The 20,830-nt window shown below is 44.5% G+C and overlaps 2 protein-coding genes across 2 annotated transcripts; one reads left to right on the forward strand and one right to left on the reverse strand.

Moving 5' to 3' along the window:
• Positions 1-1,490: 1,490 nt before the first annotated feature.
• On the forward strand, positions 1,491-2,054 carry F5891DRAFT_960518 (uncharacterized protein; the record flags this gene model as incomplete). Its single annotated transcript, XM_041375739.1, has 1 exon — positions 1,491-2,054. A coding segment is annotated over one exon (564 nt), but the record flags the coding sequence as incomplete, so codon positions are not given.
• A 7,450-nt stretch (positions 2,055-9,504) lies between these two features.
• F5891DRAFT_1194409 (uncharacterized protein) lies at positions 9,505-14,125 on the reverse strand (the record flags this gene model as incomplete). The annotated part of the gene is made up of 19 exons (XM_041367924.1): positions 9,505-9,620; positions 9,680-9,941; positions 9,991-10,259; positions 10,313-10,583; positions 10,637-10,740; positions 10,806-10,916; positions 10,960-11,079; positions 11,147-11,181; positions 11,232-11,396; positions 12,060-12,244; positions 12,299-12,475; positions 12,524-12,703; positions 12,751-12,803; positions 12,854-13,472; positions 13,524-13,610; positions 13,660-13,764; positions 13,811-13,834; positions 13,889-13,969; positions 14,024-14,125. The coding sequence occupies 19 exons, from the start codon at positions 14,123-14,125 to the stop codon at positions 9,505-9,507; spliced, it is 3,066 nt and encodes a 1,021-aa protein (XP_041220781.1).
• Positions 14,126-20,830: the final 6,705 nt, after the last annotated feature.

Genomic DNA, 20,830 nt, shown 5'->3' on the forward strand with positions numbered 1-20,830 from the left:
GATGTTCAGAAGGAGTACCTCAAGGAGATGGGACGAGTTATCAGTTTAAATCATAATACTTTGGCTAATCTTGCCAAGGGAGGAGTTTGGCTTAGTGAATTCAATAGCTTGACGAAAAGTTGGCTCACACTTGCAGAAACAGACAAAGTTCTTGAATATGTTGTGGAAATGGCTAGATGAGGCTTTCCCCTTAGCCACAAGCGTCTCAAGGAGCATGTTGATGAAGTATGTCAAGCTCGACTTGGAGATTCATTCCTGGAGCCTGGAGTGGGAAAAAACTGGACTCAGCATTTCGTTGAGAAGCACTCTGACCATCTACGAGCTTACTGAGCACATTCACTTGATGGTGCTTGTGGCTGTGCTGTGAACCCAACAACTAACAAGGCATGGTTCGAAATGTTGAAGGATGTCCTGGAGAGTGGAGATGACAACAAACCTATGGCACCAGAGTGTATTTGGGGTGTTGATGAGACTGGAATTCAACCAGGAGGAGGGAGCTCACAAGAACGAGCACTTGGTGGAGCTGGAACACAGGTTCAATATCAGCAGTGAAATGGAAATCGTGAAAACATTACTGTTTTGGTCACAATTGGCGCAGATGGGAGTACAATTGCACCAGCAGTGATCTTCAAAGGAAAAGCATATCAATCAAAGTGGAACGAAAACAATCCACTCAAAGCATCGTGAGTCCAACTCATGTGTCATCTCGTACCTTATATAACATTGTTTCTTATAGTATTGGTTATTCAAAGAAGGGCTGGACTGATGGCGAGATTGGTGCACTCTGGATCAAGCAATTTGATGAGCAGACACGCAACAAAGCTAATGGTCATACTTGCCTACTTCTTGTTGATGGGCATAATTCTCACTACACTCGTGCATTCCTGGAGTATGCTCGAGAGCACCAAATTCATATCCTCTGCTATCCTGCACACAGTACCCACATCTATCAAGGCCTGGATGTTGCAGTGTTCGGTGTCCTTAAACAGTATTAGTCAGAAGAACGTGATAAATGGGAGCGCGAGAACAGAGAGAAAGTGACAAAGAGCAACTTCCTTGTGATCTATGGTACTGCCCATGTTTGTGCACTCACATCAGAAACAATTAGATCTGCATTCCAAAAAAGCGGTGTATGACCTTTCAATCCTAAAGTTGTCACAGACAAAATGTTGGCTCCTGCTCATGAATCATCCAAACAGGGACACCTCCCAATCACTCCTGCATCACCAGTTCGAGCTGTTTTACAGTTGTTTAAAGACCTGCAACCAAGGGCAGAAACTCATAATTGTGGTATGCAACCTGGTACAATTGCTGAAGAAGATGGTAGTAATGACGAGACAACTCCAGGTACTAATTCTCACTGTTCAAAGATCAGATCAATAACTTATCAATCAGCAGATGAGAACACTTATGATAACAATAATCCTTCTCAAATTGATGGTAGAACCATCCACAACATCTTCACACGACTTGAGGAAACATCTGCATGATTCCTCATATCATCATCTCCCATCAAATCAGGTACAAGGCTGCCTATCATGCCACTAGCAATAATCTCACCCATCAAACATACACTAAAATCGAGGTTGCACTGCAACATGTCCTTGGAGTCAACAAGGGAGAAAAAGCTCAAAGAGAAAGTGAACAATCTCACTGAGCAGGTCACAATGCTCAAAGAGCATGTAAGCACCCTTCAAGCAACTGTAATCCTCCAGAGGCGCTACTGTGATCAAGTTCATCATCATCTTGAGACACAAGAGAAGAAAGGCTGTAGGGACAGTGACAATATTAAGTTAAATGGAGATGGTATGCCAAGGCTACTTACCAGTGACGAGGTCTTTGAGCAAGTCCTGCAATACCAGGAGCATCGGCAGGCCAAAGCAGCTGAGAAGGAAACAAGGAAAGCAGCATTGGAGGCACGAACACACAAGATGGAGGTGTGGATGCAAGAGGATGAGGCAAGAAAAAACCGAAACAAGGCCAAGACTAAGCAGTGGAAGGTTGCTGTCAAAGAGTGGGAGGCCAAGCAAGTGCTTGCAAAGCAAGAGAGATAAAAACTGCAGTGGAAGAAGCCTGTTCGTGGACCAATTGAGAAGCCTTGCCCTAAGCTGAATAATCCAAGGAAAATTGGTGGAAATATTGACGAGGAGGATGGGCAGGATCAAGGAGAGTATATTGACATTCACGAAGGGTCGATTGGCGATGACAGCGAGTGCGAGGATGATGATGAATAGGACAAACAGCGAAATGTGATGCGTGTGATATGTTGTAACAGGGTTCATCACATTGCTGTACAAACAAGTCAGGAATGGGAGAAAATGACTTGCTCAACTGTGTGAAGTGCCACCAACCACACAGGGCTAAAAATGCTGTAAAATTTTGGTATAAGGCAGATCAAAACCTATTCTATCAGAGATACTAGACCATTTTCTCTATATTGAAGATTTTCTAATTTTACACTTGTTTCTTTATTTTCCTATCCAAAGGAGCAGTTGATCATTGTATTGAGTCGGATATGATAGGAATGATTTGGGTAATGATTAGCATGTCTACATGCATCGGAAATTAGACCTCTACAAGGCCACAGAGATGTCAGTCTCTACAACGTACTTGAGGTATCTTTCTCTTCTCTCATCTTCAATCTTAACAAGATATCTCTTGCATTTTTATATCAAGAGATAGTTCTTTAGGCAGTCTCTTGGGATGAACATCATACTCACACATTGAGTCCAAAGGTATCATCTTTTATATAGCCTATACAGAATCAACCTTTTACAGTGTCACTACAAGATATGTATGTAATAGCACACAAGGTGTGTATCTATACATATTAACCAAGCTTCCAATGGGCTGATAACATATGTGCCCCTAAGACATAATCAATAACAGATGAACCAAGAGAAAATGCACCAGCAAAGTCAAATGGACAAGGATAGGTGTTAAGGTCATACTCTTGTAGGATCGGATCCGAAGGACTTCGGCCTCAGCTCATACACTGTGCCCCTTTCCCAAGTACTGTCCCTTATTTCAAAGTACTAATAATAATGTGTCCGAAGGTCCGGACAGGTCTCATATATATATTCGGATGACTTCTGGATATTGGAAATGTGTATAAGACTAATCTGGACGGATCCAGACTAGAAACGAACAAAGTATAGACTATCTGAAGATAGAGTCGGAAACGTAGACTATCGGAATCAATCCGAAGTCTCAGAGGTTGACAAGAGTTGAAGACTCAAGTCCAGAGGACAGAAAGAGGACAAACTAAGATGATATCCGAACTGAGGTACTACAGGACATATACACGGGCTTATATACTAAGAGGATAACGAAATGATAAGTAAGCAAAGGTCCGAGGCTATGTATGAAGCATGTGCAAAGGTTATCAAATGTGAGTCGGAAATGAAGCATAGGTTAACGGATCAGTAATCATACTGGTAATAAGTATAACTTAAACACTGGAAAGAGGAAATACCGAATAGGCTGTGTTTAATATTAAATGAACAGGAAATGAAATAGGAAGCTTATCGGATATCAGATCAGAAGTGGATCTATGCATCGGACTGGACCAGATCTCAGGGTCCAAAGTCCAGAAGAGAAGCGTGAATATATGGGATATGACAATAGGACATGATATGGAGGATCGGAAGTGTCAAACAGGCCTTGGAAAAGAACAGACAACCTTCAGACAACTTGGATGAATGTGCAGAATTCTCAGAAGATCAGAAGAGTGTCGAGGAATGTAATATGTGAATTTGACAGAATACATGTCCAGCACCAACCCAAGTGCTACACCAAAAATTGATTCTCTTGTCCTAGTCAGTCTATAGATTGCAGAATGTGAAAATTGTGTATGCATCTCTGTTAAATCTGGGAGCTGATGTGTCAGTTCTGACCCAAGGCATTGCATGAGGTGTGCATAGTGTGGAAAAATATGTCAGGTCCATTGAGTCCCAAGTGCAGGTTTGTCAGAAAGTCCTAAAAATTAAAATCACAAAAATAACACCAAACCAAAGGAACCCCTAACAGTGGGCTCCAGTTGTAATAATACAACAATTGCTAGACACTACTTGAAGTAAGTACCCAGCAAAATATAATGTTGTGGTCTTGCACAGCCTAGTCTGCTATACTTGCAAGACAAGTGTGTTTGACCCAAGGGGTTAGCTATTTGGAAGTAGTCTTTATATTAGTGATAAGATGTGTGTTGATAGTCTGAGCATGGGAAATAATGTCCAAAGGTATAATCATGAATCCAATGTTTTGGGTTAGCAGATTAGTGGGTTGCAGGTTGTGGGAAATATATATAATGAATGTCAGGAAAGCAAGTGGTATGTGAATAATGATGTTTGACAGGTATTTCAGATTGAAGGAGTGGTAATTGTTGCAATGTCACCTAAAAACTACAAATTATCAGGTTTGACTACAAAGCATCGGGAAATGGCTCCCTACTACCTGGATGATGATATGCTATGAGGAGTCCAATATTTATGTAGATACGTAGAAATCCAGAAACCTATAGGCAAAAGTAGTATTGGAATATTTCAGATCTGAAATACATGTAAAACAACATGAGGTACTGCAGATGATGAGAAAACATGTAATAGTGCTGACTACAGCATGAGTAACATGTAAAATAAGAAACTATGCACCTAGTTGGGCTAGCAAGATGGGACAGGACACAGGAAGGATGAGTGTGCAGGATATCAGATCAGCTAATATGGCTGAAACATTGGGCCCACTAGTTAAAGTGTCAGGTTACATCAGGAAGTGATTATCATATGATGGGCATTTGACATGAATCACAACATAACTACATCAGGCAATTGACCTGAGAATAACATAGCATTATAAAGCTTTGTCTAGCATAAAATTGATATAATATCTATCATAATTGCACTCAGCTTTACAAAGCTTTAAATAGTTAGACTACGCTGGGGAAAACCATCAAAGACACAATTATGATACATATTGCAAATATCTGCCATCCTTGACAAAGTTTTATAATGCCAGACAACTTCAAATAAAATTGACAAGAAATTATTAAAAAGTTTAATCTTGATACTCATTTTATTATTTTACAAATCAAATCAAATTTTGATTGGTATTAAGGTATATACATGTAATACTAATACAGGAGAGTAGAGAGAGATGATACAACAACAAAAGAGGGAGATATCAGTTACCTGATCCAAGGGAAAAGAGTGATATCATAAGAAAAGGCCAAGGAGGACCAGGAAGGGACCAGGAAGGAGAGGGCTGAGGAGAAACCAGAGAGGAGCCAGGGAGGACCAGGGAGGAGGATAAACCACCATAGAAGGCCAGAGGTATCACCATAAGAGGATAAAAAGGGAGGGAACTTTGGATGTTAGCTTGAAGAGCTAGAAGTGAGTGTGGTGAAACAAGAGAAGACAAGTGTCAAAGTTGGTGAAAGCTTTCAAACTCAGACTTACATAAGCATTTGTCATATGATATGGTTAGTGCAATATCATGCAAGTGTTGGTAGTGGTGATCAATTGATAGAGAATTGTTGATACAATTATAAGACTTGACATATCTGCATCACAATGCTGATTTTCTTTCAATGAATTGTAAGACTTGATATTTCAAACATCAGAATGTTGGTTTTCTTGCAATCAATTATAAGACTTGATATCTACATCAGATTGTCAGTTTTTTTGTAATCCTTGTTCATTCAATAGCTATTTGTTGTGCTTGTATCAAGCTTTATCTTTGTATATAATCTTATATAATTCAGTGGATTTTTGATATCATTTTACCAATTATATCCGGTCATATCAAGTTCAGGTTGATGTAGGACTTAGAATTTTTGTGGCCTTGTAAAGGCTATTTTTGCAGTGTCCCATAGGTCCTCGCATTGCGCGCGCTAACACTAATGTGGTGCACATCTTTTCTGCTATTGGCCAATGGCCGTGGCTCGCACGTGTGTATCAGAATGCACCGGCTTTTCTTTGGCTCTGTCGTGCGTCCTCCTCCCATCCTATCCATGTCCTCCACTTGTCTATTGGTGCGTACCTTACTCGATTTGTGTTAGACTGACCATATTTCCAATGCTATATCATTTATATCTCCATTACTTTTGTCATGGACCCTTATTACCTATTACCACTACCTACTCGGCTCTGAATAGTGCTTCAGTATGCTCTCATATATACTTGTACTTATGAATTTTCATGTATCTTCTTACCTCCCACATTGAATCTATCCTCCGCTTGCACGCATTAAACATCTGAACTTGATATCTAAGCCTTGCATCAACCACCGCATGTGTCTATCTAACGGCTGCATTATCATATCAATTCCTTGTTTCAACAGCCTTTGTGCTACTTATGAATCCACTGTCCCACTGCTTTGCCTAAATGCTTTGCAGTGCCCGCATGCCTATTCTGCATGGCCGCACATTACCATGCATCAATGTATCTTCAGTCGCTCAACCTCACTTTGTGCCGCGTCAATGGTGGCTTGCTCATGCTCACATCGCATTGCGCTAGCCCTCGTGTTCCATCCATTCTCAACCACCCTTATTAGTTTCAGTGACTTCCCTCATTTTTATATATAGAGCAATCATTCTCAGTAGCAATCCCCTTGGGCCGAATCATATACTTGCGCCCAGAGGTCTATTTGAGTTTTACCCCACTTCACCCTTTCTTTTCCTTTCACCCCTTCTCATCTAGCTATCATTCCTCACACACAATTGGAGCCCACCGCAAGGGGATCATCTGAGAAAACTAGTAGGCAGTTGAGACCTACAAAGGAACACACAGTGCGCCAAGAAGTGATTGACAGTTTTAACCGCGCCTTTCTGAATACACAATTAACACCAATTAAAGAACTCTTCGCACCACAGAGTAAGCACTGCCCACGCAACATTTCCAAGCTGACCCACCCCGACCCGAACCTATTTGTAGCACGCAACCGTGCTCCCGCATTGCCAGTCATGCCTTCCCCAAAGGATTTAGTACAAGGTGAATTGTCTGACAATTTTGAAGCACTAGATAACCCTCAGAGTGTCCTACCTGGCACCTTCTATGCAATGCCTGAACAGCCAGCACTTCGCAGCACCCATAACATTGAAAGTAAAAGTGCGTTAATGTCCCTCAGTGATTTAGACAGAGAATTCACAAGCATCCCAACAACCACTGCCGCCACTTCATCATCCCATCCGCATTATACAATTTCCGCACTGCCCGCACCTAACTTGATCCACATGGTTGTCGCTATCTTCTCATATGGCCTGTCACCTCTCATTCAAAAACCCAACCACCAATCTCCCCCAGCCACCCCACAACCTACCATGTCTGCTGTTCTCACTTTTAGAATGCCGATCCGTGGCACAGAAGGCACGCTGAAGTTCAACAGCACTACCAAAAACCTACTCACCTTCATTGATGATTATGAGGTCCTTGCCAATGAGGTGGGTCTCGTAAATGGTGATCGCATCAAAGGTATAATTCATTACCTGCCGACGAGCGAATGAGAGCTATGGGCAGAAATGCCTGAGGCCAAGCACAGCAATTATCATGCGTATATTAAAGAGGTAAAAACAATGTATCCTGGTTGCAAATGTGACCAAAGATATGTTATTGATGATCTGGTTGCAATTGTGTGCAACCAAAAGAATATACCAATGTGCTCGGTAAAAGAACTGGGCGATTACCAGCGCGCATTTCTCAAAGTCGAGCAAGCGCTGATCGAGAAGGATCGTATAGGTAAGGCAGAGCATGACTGCATTTCATAGATGGCTTCCCAAGTGGTATCCAGGCGCAAACACTTATGCACCTAATGGTCAAATTCCCTGATCATCACCCGTGGGACCCTTACCCATTCAACGACATTGTCACAGTCACAACCTTCTTGCTGCCGGGTATCAGTGTTACCAGTATGATACCTTCTAACATGTCAGTAATAGCATCACCAGGAATGGAAGTGGTTGTAGATGTCAACTTGTCCGCATTCATTCATACCATCGCCAAATCTGAGCCTGAGGAGGATGAAGAAGATTTAGATGTGGTGTGCACCACACAAGCACTTATGCTAGCAATGGCCCAGAGGGATCTAAAGTGTGGAAACACTAAAGATGATGCCAGAAAGACAGTCCATTTTGATGGAGTTGAAGTAGCACAAGATACACGCACACAAGCTGCGGCTGTTGGCCAATAGCAGAAAAGATGCATGCCACATTAGTGTTAGTGTGTACAATGCAAGGACCTATGGGACACTGCAAAAATAGCCTTTACAAAGCTACAAGGACTCTAAGTCCTACATCAATTTCCTGATGTAAATATGGGCCTAGCATGAGGCCAAGTGCTACATCATCAACATCAGGGAATCAACCCGAAATTGATATTACCAGACAGAATTGGTAATTAAAACACATTATTGTACATCATTTTTTAGCCTTAGATATTTTTATCATAGTGTCACACATAGGTGAAATAAGATATGACTATACCAGAGAAATACCATCTGGATGTATGTCTTGGAAGCAGACAACAGTGAGATAACTGCATGTCCATACACTGTAGTTGAATGACTACAGGTCATCACATTTCCAGTAGATTTATAATACATTGTAGCATTTTTTAAATAGTGACATATGTTTCATCTAAATTACATAGAAGCTGCAAAAACTACAATTATGATAGCCAGCTTGTAATTACTTGTCTGGCCATCACCAACATGGCTAGCATTTACAAAGCTTTTGTGTTTCCAGTAAAGTTATAATGTGTTGCAACATTTTTTAAATGATAGGATATGTCTTATCTAAACTGCGTAGAAGCTGCAAAAACTACGATCATGACAGTCCGCCTGCAATCACCTGCCTGATCATCACCATGGCCGAGTCTATGGAACAATGGTGCTAGGTGGTTACAGAGCAGTACCATGTAGTATCAGTGTGGGTGAACTTATTAAAGTGTCACTCAAGAGTATGTAATAATAAGTCTAGATTTCGAGACTGCGATGTACGGACAAGCAGTACTAATAACAATACAAAATTGGAGTAAGTTATACGTTCGCAGCATCTCAGAATTCTGCGAGTCCGGAAAAGAAGATTCAATAGCGCGGTATAACTTATAATAACGAGGATGCTATTTCAGTTCTGATACGAAGCAAACAGTGAATTCAAATGTTGTAGGAAACAATACATGTCATCTTATACACTAAAACCAGGCTCGAAGGAAACAGGTGGGAGCAACTTGTTGGATATAAGTGAAGATAGTACGATGCAGGTGATTTAAGTTGGAAGTGATAGGGGGTACATTTGAGTTAGAGGCAGATAAGGGGTACATTTGAGTTGAAGACAATGGGCGGTACCTCGAAACAGGCGAGTAGACATCACTGGGGAAATGGTAAACAAAGTGATGAAAAAGGTAGCAAGAATGACATAAACCAAACCAAGGCCGACGTACAACAGAAAATAATTAAATATAATTATGACCAAACCCTGGCTTTGGCTTTGGACTTGGACTTGGACGGTAGCGAGTCTCACAGAAGTGCATAAATATCGGAAGATAGGGACGAGGTTGAGTTCCAACCGTCAAACCAATCATCGTCAAGTAGAGGTGGTTCGATCGTCGTAGCACTGGCAGAAGATGCGCCTTCTGACAAGCCGACAGCGATGTTAACGTAAGAAAACTTGAAGCAAAATTTTCATGCCCACCAACAGTGCGTGCTATGGCTTCAGCAAACATGTCCACTTCGGACTGTGCGCGTTGCTTCTTCAAATACATAATACAGAAGTCATACTTGAGTTCGTCCAGTGTTTTACTCTCTGCTCTGAAGTGGTTACTGTTATCGCTACCGGTACCGGTGCCTAGAGGTCTGTTGATTTCCGCAAGGCATGCGCTCACGTATGCACGACGTGCCATATCATCAACGCGGGATTTCAAGTAACCAGGTAGGTGAAGAATTGGATTGCCCGGCTGCACAACGTCAGAATACCAGGTCCTTCGTAGTATTAGTGACGCTCACCTTTGAGAGGTTTTCATGGCGGCAAGAATCGTGTACATGTTGCGGGGGGTCAATAAGTACTCGGCTAGCTTTGTTACCAACTGCTGTAGTGTCATGAAAACGTGACGATGTCAGAAGCGATGCCTCGCGGCAGGCGGAAAGCCATGCCATGCATTTGGATCGGACGGCCTCGATGCATCTGGGACAGTCGAATTTGACTGAGGGAGATTCTTGACATACTCCTTCATAGTCGACAGCGTCCAGGGGGAGCTTTGGAGCAAGCGATGGAGCTAGGAACGATGTTGAATTCTTTGGACATGACCCTTTGAATAGAATAACTCACGCGAATTAGTTGAATTAGTTGTAGTGTTCAGTTTCTCGCACAAGTTTGCCATAGCTTTACTGAATAATGAAACCTCCATTTGTGCTCGATACATTCTCTCCTCCATAAAGCATCTCCCTCTTTGGAGAAAGAGTACCGTGTTACTGTCCTCTTGCTGGAGCTGCGTCTGCATGGCGATTTCCCTGATGCTTATGTCAAGGAGAGCTATCAGATCGTGTGGGTCGACCGATTCAAACAGCACAGAAGCTGTAGTGTAGAGGGAGTGTGGAAGCTAGAGGGCAACTTGTGAATGATTAGTATGAAAACCAATGTGAGCAGACTAACAATTTCTGCCCCGAAGTTCTGGAGCCAAAATCTCAAGGCATTCTCGGCGTGTTCTATTTCAACGAAGTGGGTTTTCGAAGGTGACTGGGACGTAGAAAAAGAAGCTGAAGTGACAATTGACATATTAAAAAGTTTTGCAGGGAGTGAAAGGCTCAAGGAATATTCACACGATCGTTGAATGCTTTGACTCTATAATACCAGAATTTTGGAAGCGATGATGCACTTCGACCTCGTCCTAATTTGGACGCAATGGCGTACTGACCTTGGAAGCGATTGAACTCTAAAATAATATTAATTACTAAATTGGAATCAACAAAACAAACCGGAGATTCGGCGGAGAAACTTGGCTGCAGCTTCGTCTGGCGGGCCGTTGATCAAGAATGAGCCAGTCTCGTTCTCCGCACGAGTCATATCAATACCAGCAAGGAAAGCAGAGGTAATAGCTTATCGCCAGATACTCCTCAGACATGCCAATAAGCCCTGCGTTAGTACTGCTATGCTGCCACGAACAAGGTATGTGTCGCCTTGATGGACCAGCCATTATGCTAGGCGAGATAAGTGCATTAAACATATATATTGACTCAAGTATACATACCTTCGAGGAACACGAACAAGACATTGGGTCGAAGAGATAGACGAGGAGGATTGGGTGTGGGTCATAAGTTTGACGGATGATTGATGATAGGTGAAAGAGGTTTGGTGGTGGACGATGGCAGATGTAGATGCAGGGAAGGCGGATAGAACATCTGCAGAAGAAAGGCTGTAGCGTTATGAATAAATGTTGAGAAGGGGAAGGAAGGCGTGTACTCGCCGGTCATCATACGTTTTGGGACACAGGTGGGTTATTGCTTTGGTAAGCGCTCGTCTCTGAGCTTTGGTGCGAGAGGACCAAGCGATTACACTGCCGAAAGGTGTTGACTCAAAATAAGCAAGGTCATTGTGCATTCGAATAAATACATATACTCACCAAAACTCCTCCGACGAACTCTCTGGTAGTGGTAAGAATTGGAAAAAAGACACGGCAGAATTCGGTCAAACTGCAGGTATAGGGACTTCTGAAATGTATAAGAAGGTTATCTAGTTTTTCTTTGATCTCTAAATGTCATTCGTGAGCGCGGGGCTGGTGAACATTGATATTGCTTACTTTGAGTAACATAGTCGCTACCATTCTGGCTGTATGATCACACTCAAGACGCTCAGCGTTGCATATCCCCATCACACTTAAACAATCCAAAAAATGTTTCCAGCCCAACAGATAACAGATATCGATGTACATTCCGAAACAAGACTACTGCAGATGAGATACAGATAGGACATTATTTATTGGCCATCTTCATCACTCATGTGATCGGCCAAGCCGAAAAACCTGGTTGATCCTGTGCTCCAATTAGCCAGCGGAGCATAAGATTCCCGATGAACTCACAAAATGTTGCACAATTGGGCCAAGCTGAACATGAGCTCGGGGTGACCCTCGTCATCGCGCTCGTTGACAAGTGTGACAGCCGTCTCGCAGAGCTCTTCGTACACCTGGGCCGGGTGTGGATATTGTAGTAGATCGACGGGTATTTTTGTTAAGGTTGCGTATTTCAGCAGGAGAGCACCGTAACACTCAAACACATCGTAAGCGAGTGAAAAAAGAAACAGAAAGAAAAAGAGACTTACACTGGACCCCAGAAATGACATAGTTGGAAAGGGTGGGTGATCTACATTCCTAAACGTTGTCGGCTCCAGATCAGCCAACACCAGTCGAACAGCGTGTGTGCTAGTTGAACGAAAAATAACGTGCCACATAATCTCTTTGGCAATTTGGTGGGTGAGGAACCAAGCAAAACCGTTTGCCTGCAGGGCGAAATAAGACTGACAACCAAAGGAATGCGGGACACCTACTCTAATTGGCAGAACATTCGATTTTGGTCTGATGAACTGCTGGAGCAGATTTTGAATCATGTCGAGCAATAAGATGCCTGCACCTAAGTCGTCAAGGTTGAAGCCTGCCTGGGCATGGCCGATCGAGCATGACGCCAAGCGCTTGGTATCGTAGACAAACTCTGAGAGTGATGGGTTGGCCTGTTCTGGGATGAGCTACGCTAATGAAAGTAAGGATTCATACGTACGAGTTTCAATACATCATCATGAGACATAGCAGTCTTAGTGGTAAGCGACAACACTGAGAAGGGGTCAGTATGTCTAGCGTGTCAGAGAAATTTAGCTTCCCACCCTCTTCCAAATCGCAGGAATTAATATTAGCCCGAAGGAGGGCCCGAGGCCAGACATTGCGAATAGCTTCTGCCCGATTTTCGAAAGTGAGCTTGTGGGGGTTTGAGATTTCACCAACGCAAACTGCTATCCGTAGGAGAACCCAGAGGTAGGCAAGGGCCAATTTCCACTTCGGATAAGTATTCATGACTCTCTTGAGGCCCCCTTCGGGTACAACAACTTTTTTCGCTTTTTTCCCCTTGGAAGTGGCAGTTGATTTGCGATTTGCGTGGGTACTGGCAGCGGTGCTTAACATGTTGCCTGAGTATGAAATCCATGAATAGATAGTCGGCGGGTTCGACGTGGCTGCTTGGGATGCATGGGCACTGGTTGGGTCTCCGGGTGTCGAATGTTCGTCGCCGCAAGACTCATCCAACATGAAGGCATCGTTTAAACTGTCGGCTTCAGTTACGTCGTCCGAAGTCATGAGGGTGGAAGAACCAGGGACGATCGCAACACCACTACTGTCGCAGGCATCTGATGTGGCTGCAAGGACTGCGAGGTCAATGTTGGACCAAGGGTAATGACCAGTAGGATGCCGGGCGGGATGGACGACAGTGGTGGAGTTGTCAGGACCAAGCTATGGTATATTGTCAAGTGAGATACCTACATTCTTGAAAGGCGGACTTACACAGTCGTACACAACATAGAACTGGTTATCGGGACCTACCCTCATGGACCTCGCAGGCAAATTTAAATGCGCATTCGTAGCATGAAACTATAGAACTGCTCAGTGGGGGCACAAACGCAATAGAGATTCGACTTACAGAACTAATGTAGATGGGAACTTCTGTGCCCTGATCGGTTTCCAAGGCCGAACGATGGACGACTGGTGTCAGCACATAAGCATATAGAGAAATGTGCACTTTCAACTAGGAGGAAGTAAGTATGTAGTCTCGCACAAAATCAACCACTGACAGCATTATGTAGCGCCGGTCGACACTAGGCCCACAATGATAAGCGCTATGTAACTTCGTCAGAAAGACAGGTACTTACATATAGAGGGTACAGAGTCGGCCCAGGTCCCAACGCCAAATAACCAATGAAGTCGATATCATCCAGACCAACGAAATCGCCCTGCGAACTGAGTGAGCGGGTTCACTGTGTTTGGAAGGTAACAAAAAAACTGACAGAGTAGGATGTGAGGCCAGAGTTGTCATACATAAATGAGTCCAGCTTCATAGCCGGCTCGTTCATATGGTGATCGTGGGCAATGTGAGAGGAGGAAGCCATTGCGATTGAGAATGAAAATGGCAGAGAGATCGATAGACTTTTAAATCATTCTTATTCGGATAGTTTTGAGTTATTGGACGGACTCACCATTTTCAAAACTCTAAATTGAACCCCAGGATAAGCGAAGGCCATCGCAAAGGGGATCCTGACGTATACGGTTATAATACCATCAAAATATTTACATGTACAGACCTCTGAAATATGGACGCTTGACTAAACGAGGAGCTTCGACGCCATCCGATGCCTAGAACAGACTTTAATGCAGCACGCCGCAATCAGATGCCTAGAGTAGTTATGGATGGAGTGTAATTACGTTCGTCATCACAATATGATCTAATTTTCATAATCCAATTCTACTTCGCTGTCGTACATCTCTTCGTACTGCTCTAACAGCGATGATTGGCTACTGCCACACCACTGTTCAGCGGGATCTACTATCAGAACATCATCTTCATCATCTTCATCGTCAGTTGCACCTTCATCGCCCTCTCCGGAGTTTCTGGCATCTTTGCCATCTTCTCCGACAAACACAGACTGCGCTGTGATATCATTTTGTTGAACTATGACCTGCATAGCGCGTTGGTGAGAGTAAACATGCCCGACACCAAGCCCGAAATGGAAACGCATGAGCATGTCACGATCCACAAATCTGACATGAAGATGATGCTACGAATCAAAGATACGATGCGAGAAACTCACCGATTGACAAAGTATTCACACCAATCATCCTTATCTCCTGCACTTGCCGACATACCCGATCCATCGACATGTCTCTTGCGGCTGGCAAAACGAGGGATAATGTGACAGCCCCTAAGGACATCTGCAGGATCAAGAAAGTCGAATGAGTGTTTGTCTGCTAGAGGCGGGAAGTTCACTCGGTCTAGGGTTAAGGTCCCCCAGGTAGAGTCCTGATCGATCGGCTCATACCAGCGTATCCATAGAAACTCCATTCGACGGGGAGTATAATTAATCATACTGCTTCCGATAAAGATCACGTTAACGTGGTATATACCAAGTACCTTCCCGTAGATATATTTGTGACCTTGGTTTCCTATGTCAGTGTCGGTGCGGAGGACCATAATGTTACAGTGGGAAGTCCTCGGATTGACCACGTCTTGGCCTCTGCGAACATCGTAAGTTGTGTAATTGAACCTTGCAATGTTATGCCGATACATCTGATCGTCCTTGATGATTATTGTGTTGATGTCATATTCATTGCGGGAACCCAGAGAATCGCTCGAAGTGTTGATACGATGCAATAGATGACCCTTCAGTTTCGAAACAAAATTCTGCATGAGTGTGTTAGAAGTCTGTCGATGGGGTATGATTGAACTCACTATGATGGCAGGATCTCCTTCGTGGCTGCGTAAATACGATCCTATGTGTACAGGGTACTTTTGAGTCAGGCCGATATGGTGATGAGCTTCAGGACTCGTCGCCAACTCAGAAATTTCAACATGGGGGCAATGAACAATTTTGTCCCCGATACGGCGAATACGAGCCTGACGGCGTTCAATTCGAGTCAACTGTTTGACAAATAAGTTGCGATCGGTGCGGCGATATCTGGCCTTTGGGGAACGATGTTCGAGTTCACCCTGAAGACAATCAGTCAAGTTCACAGTTAAAAAGTTTAGAACACACCGGTTCAGTGCTATACGAATCACACGTGCCATACCGGCGTATCATAGACACATAGTCTCCCAACGCGTGAAACTTGTACGTTTGGAAATTGAATACCTTCGTTCGTTGCACATTCTGAGTTGATCGCCCTGAAGGGTCTGCCTGCCCTTGTTCTGCGAGGCGCGAGCTTGCTTTTCCTTTACGCCCTACTGTCTGTGTCCCCGCCTTCTTTGTATTACATCGGGTACGAGCTTCAACCTCCTGGCGCAGCTCGTGGGTCTGGTATGCGGCGCAAACTGTGGCCTTGAATTTACGAAATTGGTCCCCGAGCGCCGACGTCACTTCATCCATGATATCGAGGGTCGTATCAGAATGCATGCGGAGCTTAGCTAGCCCATGCCAATGAGCCATGGTGAATAGTAACTGGAGAACAGTTCGATTGTGCGGCTCGGGAAGAAGGCCGTCGAAAGCAGGGATAGAACACTGTACATAGTGCATCAATAGCCTATTCAACATCGATATGCAGTGAACTTGTACCTGGAGGAGATCCTCGAAGTTCCGAGCCGCCATACGTTTCATCTCGGAAGAATTGGATGTAAACTTTCGTATGGTGGCTGCACCAAATATCGGGGTTTGCCTGTACCTGATGGTAGAGATCAGCTGAACACTACGAGCAACGCGGTATGTGACACTGTACCTCTCGTCCAATCGATGAATTAGATCCTTGTCATGCGCCACGATAATTCGCAGCAGGTGGATGAACAGCATCTTCCATACACCGATCTCAAATTCGTGTAGAAGGTCTACCACCAAAGCATGGAAAATATTGAACCCCATTAGACTGAGGCGGTCTATGAAAGCATTCTGAAGCATGGTTAGCAGTAGTCAGCAATTGGGGATCAAATCTCACTGAGGTGGGCACCCAGGAGTGTGGCTTGAGAATGTGCTCTACTGGTGCGCTGCTGACTGCGTAGTTATTCTCGTAAATCATTTTACGGGCTTCGCTAACCAAAGTTCCTCTTTTTTGAGGATTGCGTTCCAGGGTCGAGCGTTGCTGTCTATCCCGGGGTCTCCCCATGTCCTGTATCCGATCCTTTGGAATGAGGCAACGGGGACATGGGCACCTTCCCAAATTTCGAACTGTGGCTATAAGAACTCTGGCGAAATCAGAATCGACAATATCGAACCAGAAATAAATCACGTACTTCTCAGGATAATCTGCAGAGTACGTGAAAATCCAAGGATAAAATCTACGCATGATGCCATCGCAACAGCGAATGACAATTCCATGCGCGTACGCCTCTAGAAACTCCTCGTCCAGTAATATATTCCATTGCTCCTGAAATAACTCCCGATGACAGTGAGTCGCACTCTCACTGATTCCGCCAGTAAAGTCTTTGAATGCGTCGGGGAGCTGGCAACGCGACGTTAAGTATAAATTAAAGCCCACAAGCTTGGCACACGTACTGTTTCGAAGTAAGCAACGTGGTTGCTCAAGTGACACGACGGCTTGCAACGGCGATACTTGGACTCGTTCCCGAAGTACATGTATGTAGGCCAGAGCTTAGCAGTTCCAAATGAAGTCAGTTGCGTGGCGTCTGACCAGAACATCAGAGCAGCCACCACTCGGGGTAAGTCACAGCCTGGTTCCCCTGGCGATTCTTGCAGTTGGCTATGGGCCTCATGGAAACACGCAGACATGTACAGATCCCCGTGTATAAGGACTTCGTCGTCTAGATGCGGGGGGTTCCAACGAAGCTGGTATGGCTCATAATGGAAAAGTTTGTCATCTCGAGCGTTAGCGAGCTTCTCCCGTATGACCGCCACCAGGGAGCGATGGTACAAATTTGCAGCTCTGTAAAGTCGAGTACCTGGTGCATCAGAAGTGCGAGAAAAAGGAACCTTAATGGAAACCGGTGTGCATTTCCATCCAGCATCTTCGTCTTCCCATTCATCTCCATCTTCCTCGTCGTACTCATTCATACCCAGCTGGCAGTTAATCTTCTTCCAATGAGTAGACGTCACATCGGCGACATTGAATGTATTATCGCCCAAGATTCCAAGCAGTTTAGTATAGTCACTTTGCGATTTTTGGATCCCCTGATTCCAATACCAATCGCCAAGTTGAAAGGAAGAGCGGTTTGGATAGGGGTGGTACTGAGACTCGCTGCTCGAAGTAGTCAACGGATGAGTTTGCTCAGAAACTTGGGAGCTGCCCGGTAAAAGCGAGAGGTCTGCAAGAGTTACATACTCTTCCGGATCGTGGGGTGGCGGTTGCGAGGAAAAGTATTGACGCACCAGCCCAAATATATTTGGAGGGGTACGAAAAACCGTGCGCGCGTGCAAGGCGGGTCGTTGACATAAAGTGACTACAGATCCGACAGATTCCGGAGGTTGGTTTCGCACTTCCCTGGGCACCGTAGGTGGAGGTTGTGGAAGTACATCCCTATATCTCAGGGGCAGCTGGCGGTTCTGACGTCGCGATCTCCGCCGTGCCAAACTAATGTCCTCTCCTCCGTCAATGTCTCCTACTTCACAATCTGGGGGTGTAATCCCTCCTCCAGAGGTAGGCCGAGCAGGATGGACTCCAGCCTCGGAATATTGAGTGGCCGTAGAAGCATTGGTATCATCCGAGCTAAGGGCAACGGGCAACGCATCGGGCACTTCCCTCGGCGTTTCATGCACCTCAAGAGGGCCGGGTGAGGTGCGCGCCCTTTTTTTGCATCCTACAAATTCTTTAAAGGAAGATAGAGCCGATGACAATCGCTTTTTCGTGTGAATACACGAGCGCTGATGTTGGCTGAAGTAGTTTTGGGCAGTGAAGATTCGCTTGCAGGCGCAGGTATAACTAGATGACATGGAGGGGTGACCGGAGCATGAAGCCTGTTATCGTTTGTGATTTTAAATTGTTGATGGAGTCGCATGCTCGTAGCCAAGAACAAATGAGGATGGCACGACGCGGCAATTACGGTATGGTACACTGGTAGCCAAATACGCTCAGAATGGCGCGGCTATTGTCATTTAGGCAGCCTGGAACCGGATCGCGCAGAGATCACCGAACGCCTATATAACCTCCCATGCGAATTCAACTGGGAACCGCTTGACATGTCCGTTCCATCTTCTCCATGCTCTGAATGTTCAACGCTCGCATCTCCGGAATTCGAAGCTGACCCCAACGTCGTAGGGTTGCTAGTAAGAATCCTAACTGCGCGTCATGGTATTCTTCATTACCATGGGCAGACGGGGGAACTATCAACGTATTTATGGTAAATTGAATGTTTTCGGGAAATCGGTTCCTCACTCACGATGAGGCCAACCCTACAGGCCAACCAATCGGCGTGGACTAAAAATCCACCCTTCACAATTTGCAGCTTATCGTCAGACGCACGTTTTTCGATATCCGTGTTGTCTTTGCGCAACAGGTGACATATATGTCGAGGCATCGGTCTTTCAGCGACCTAGTGGAATGGCCCAAGGGCAGTACGTTGCTGAGTGCGCGACCAGCACTTGTGGTTATATGTGTAAGGTGGTCCTAGAATTAAGCCTGATGGACAGCTAATATTCAATGTAGTGAATGTGGAGAAATTCATCGGGATACCCTACGTACCGGCAATGTACTATCCCCGAAAAAAGTGCCCTTACTCGCACTAACATTTGAAATGTCCTCCCGCCAAGTGACGTCATGTCAAAACCTGGATACGTTGAATCTACAGCCTTCATTAATATCCTGCTTATACAAAGAGGGGGTAGATCTCACGATCATCTCATCCACTTGCCCGGTAGTTTGCGTAACCGTATATCAGAGGTACACACGGCACGCTGATTATTCATTGTATCTAGTACTTTTGAACCGTATGATATCACAAATTCAATCGTGTGCTACAAACAAATCTAACTATTCGGAGGTTTGCTATGGACGGTGAGAAAGGTGAGCAAAGTGAAGCAAAGAGGACTATATACGGATTGACTTTGTGAATCAAACTCCGCCGGCAGCATCCGCCGCTCACCATAATCTCCTGGTGATGCATCAGTTGAATTCGTCTAATTATATAGACCTTTAAAATTCCCTACAAAGCTAACTATTCGGAGGTTTGCTATGGACGGTAAGAAAGGTGAGCAAAGTGAAGCAAAGAGGATTATATACTGATTGACTTTGTGAATCAAACTCCGCCGGCAGCACCCGCCGCTCACCATAATCTCCTGGTGATGCATCAGTTGAATTCGTCTAAATATATAGCCCTTTAAAATTCCCTCACATTTACAATACTACAAGCGGTTGCACATTGATTCATAGTAATAGACGTCTGTATACTACGTTAGCCATTGTCTTTTCCTCTCCTAGGCCCTTCCGGCTGTCAGTATGTTTCGTCATTGTCCGTGTGATTTCACATCAACAAGCCAGAGGTGTGTCGACAAGGTTGTGCAGGAGGTTTGCTATAATCAAAGTTCACGTTACACCTTGTCCAACACTTGAAAACGGTGAAAGGTTGTTACAATACGGTGAGTGCAGTTAGAGAGGAGAAACAGATATGCGCGACAGATAGTAGGAATAAAGGCAAAACGAATCTATGGTTGATGGATGGATCTCGCGACCTGCAATGTCTGTTGAGTAAAGGTTTCAGCTAAATAGCAGGACGTCTTATGCTCTCAAGCAACATGGTAACTTTGGGTGCGACGCGAATGAACTCCTGTGCGTGGAAGCCCCCATTATTGACTAATCGATTGGCCAGACGACTGATACCATGCTAGAACGTTATCCAAGGCTGAAGAGGTTAATTGAGCAAAAGATCTTGACTCGCGAGTAAGCCTCGCCATTGTTTGGTGCACTCGATGATCGAGTTACACTGCTGGAGTACTTATTGGATACAGTCGACTCCACGTCTAGAACCGACCTAAGAAGCACATTGAGTTATAAGTACGTGTATTACGATGCACAGCCAACTTTAATACAAAAAATGCGTGTAGAACACACAAACGCGGATGAATTCAGTGTATGTGTCAGATTCAAGGCACGGGCGGCGACCTTATCCGAGAACACAGTATAATAGAGGAAAGGGTCATCAAATGCAAGTTACAAAACCAAAC

The sequence above is a fragment of the Suillus fuscotomentosus genome, assembly GCF_016647785.1.
Source record: "Suillus fuscotomentosus strain FC203 chromosome Unknown F5891scaffold_69, whole genome shotgun sequence".
In the NCBI taxonomy this organism is placed as follows: Eukaryota; Fungi; Basidiomycota; class Agaricomycetes; order Boletales; family Suillaceae; genus Suillus; species Suillus fuscotomentosus.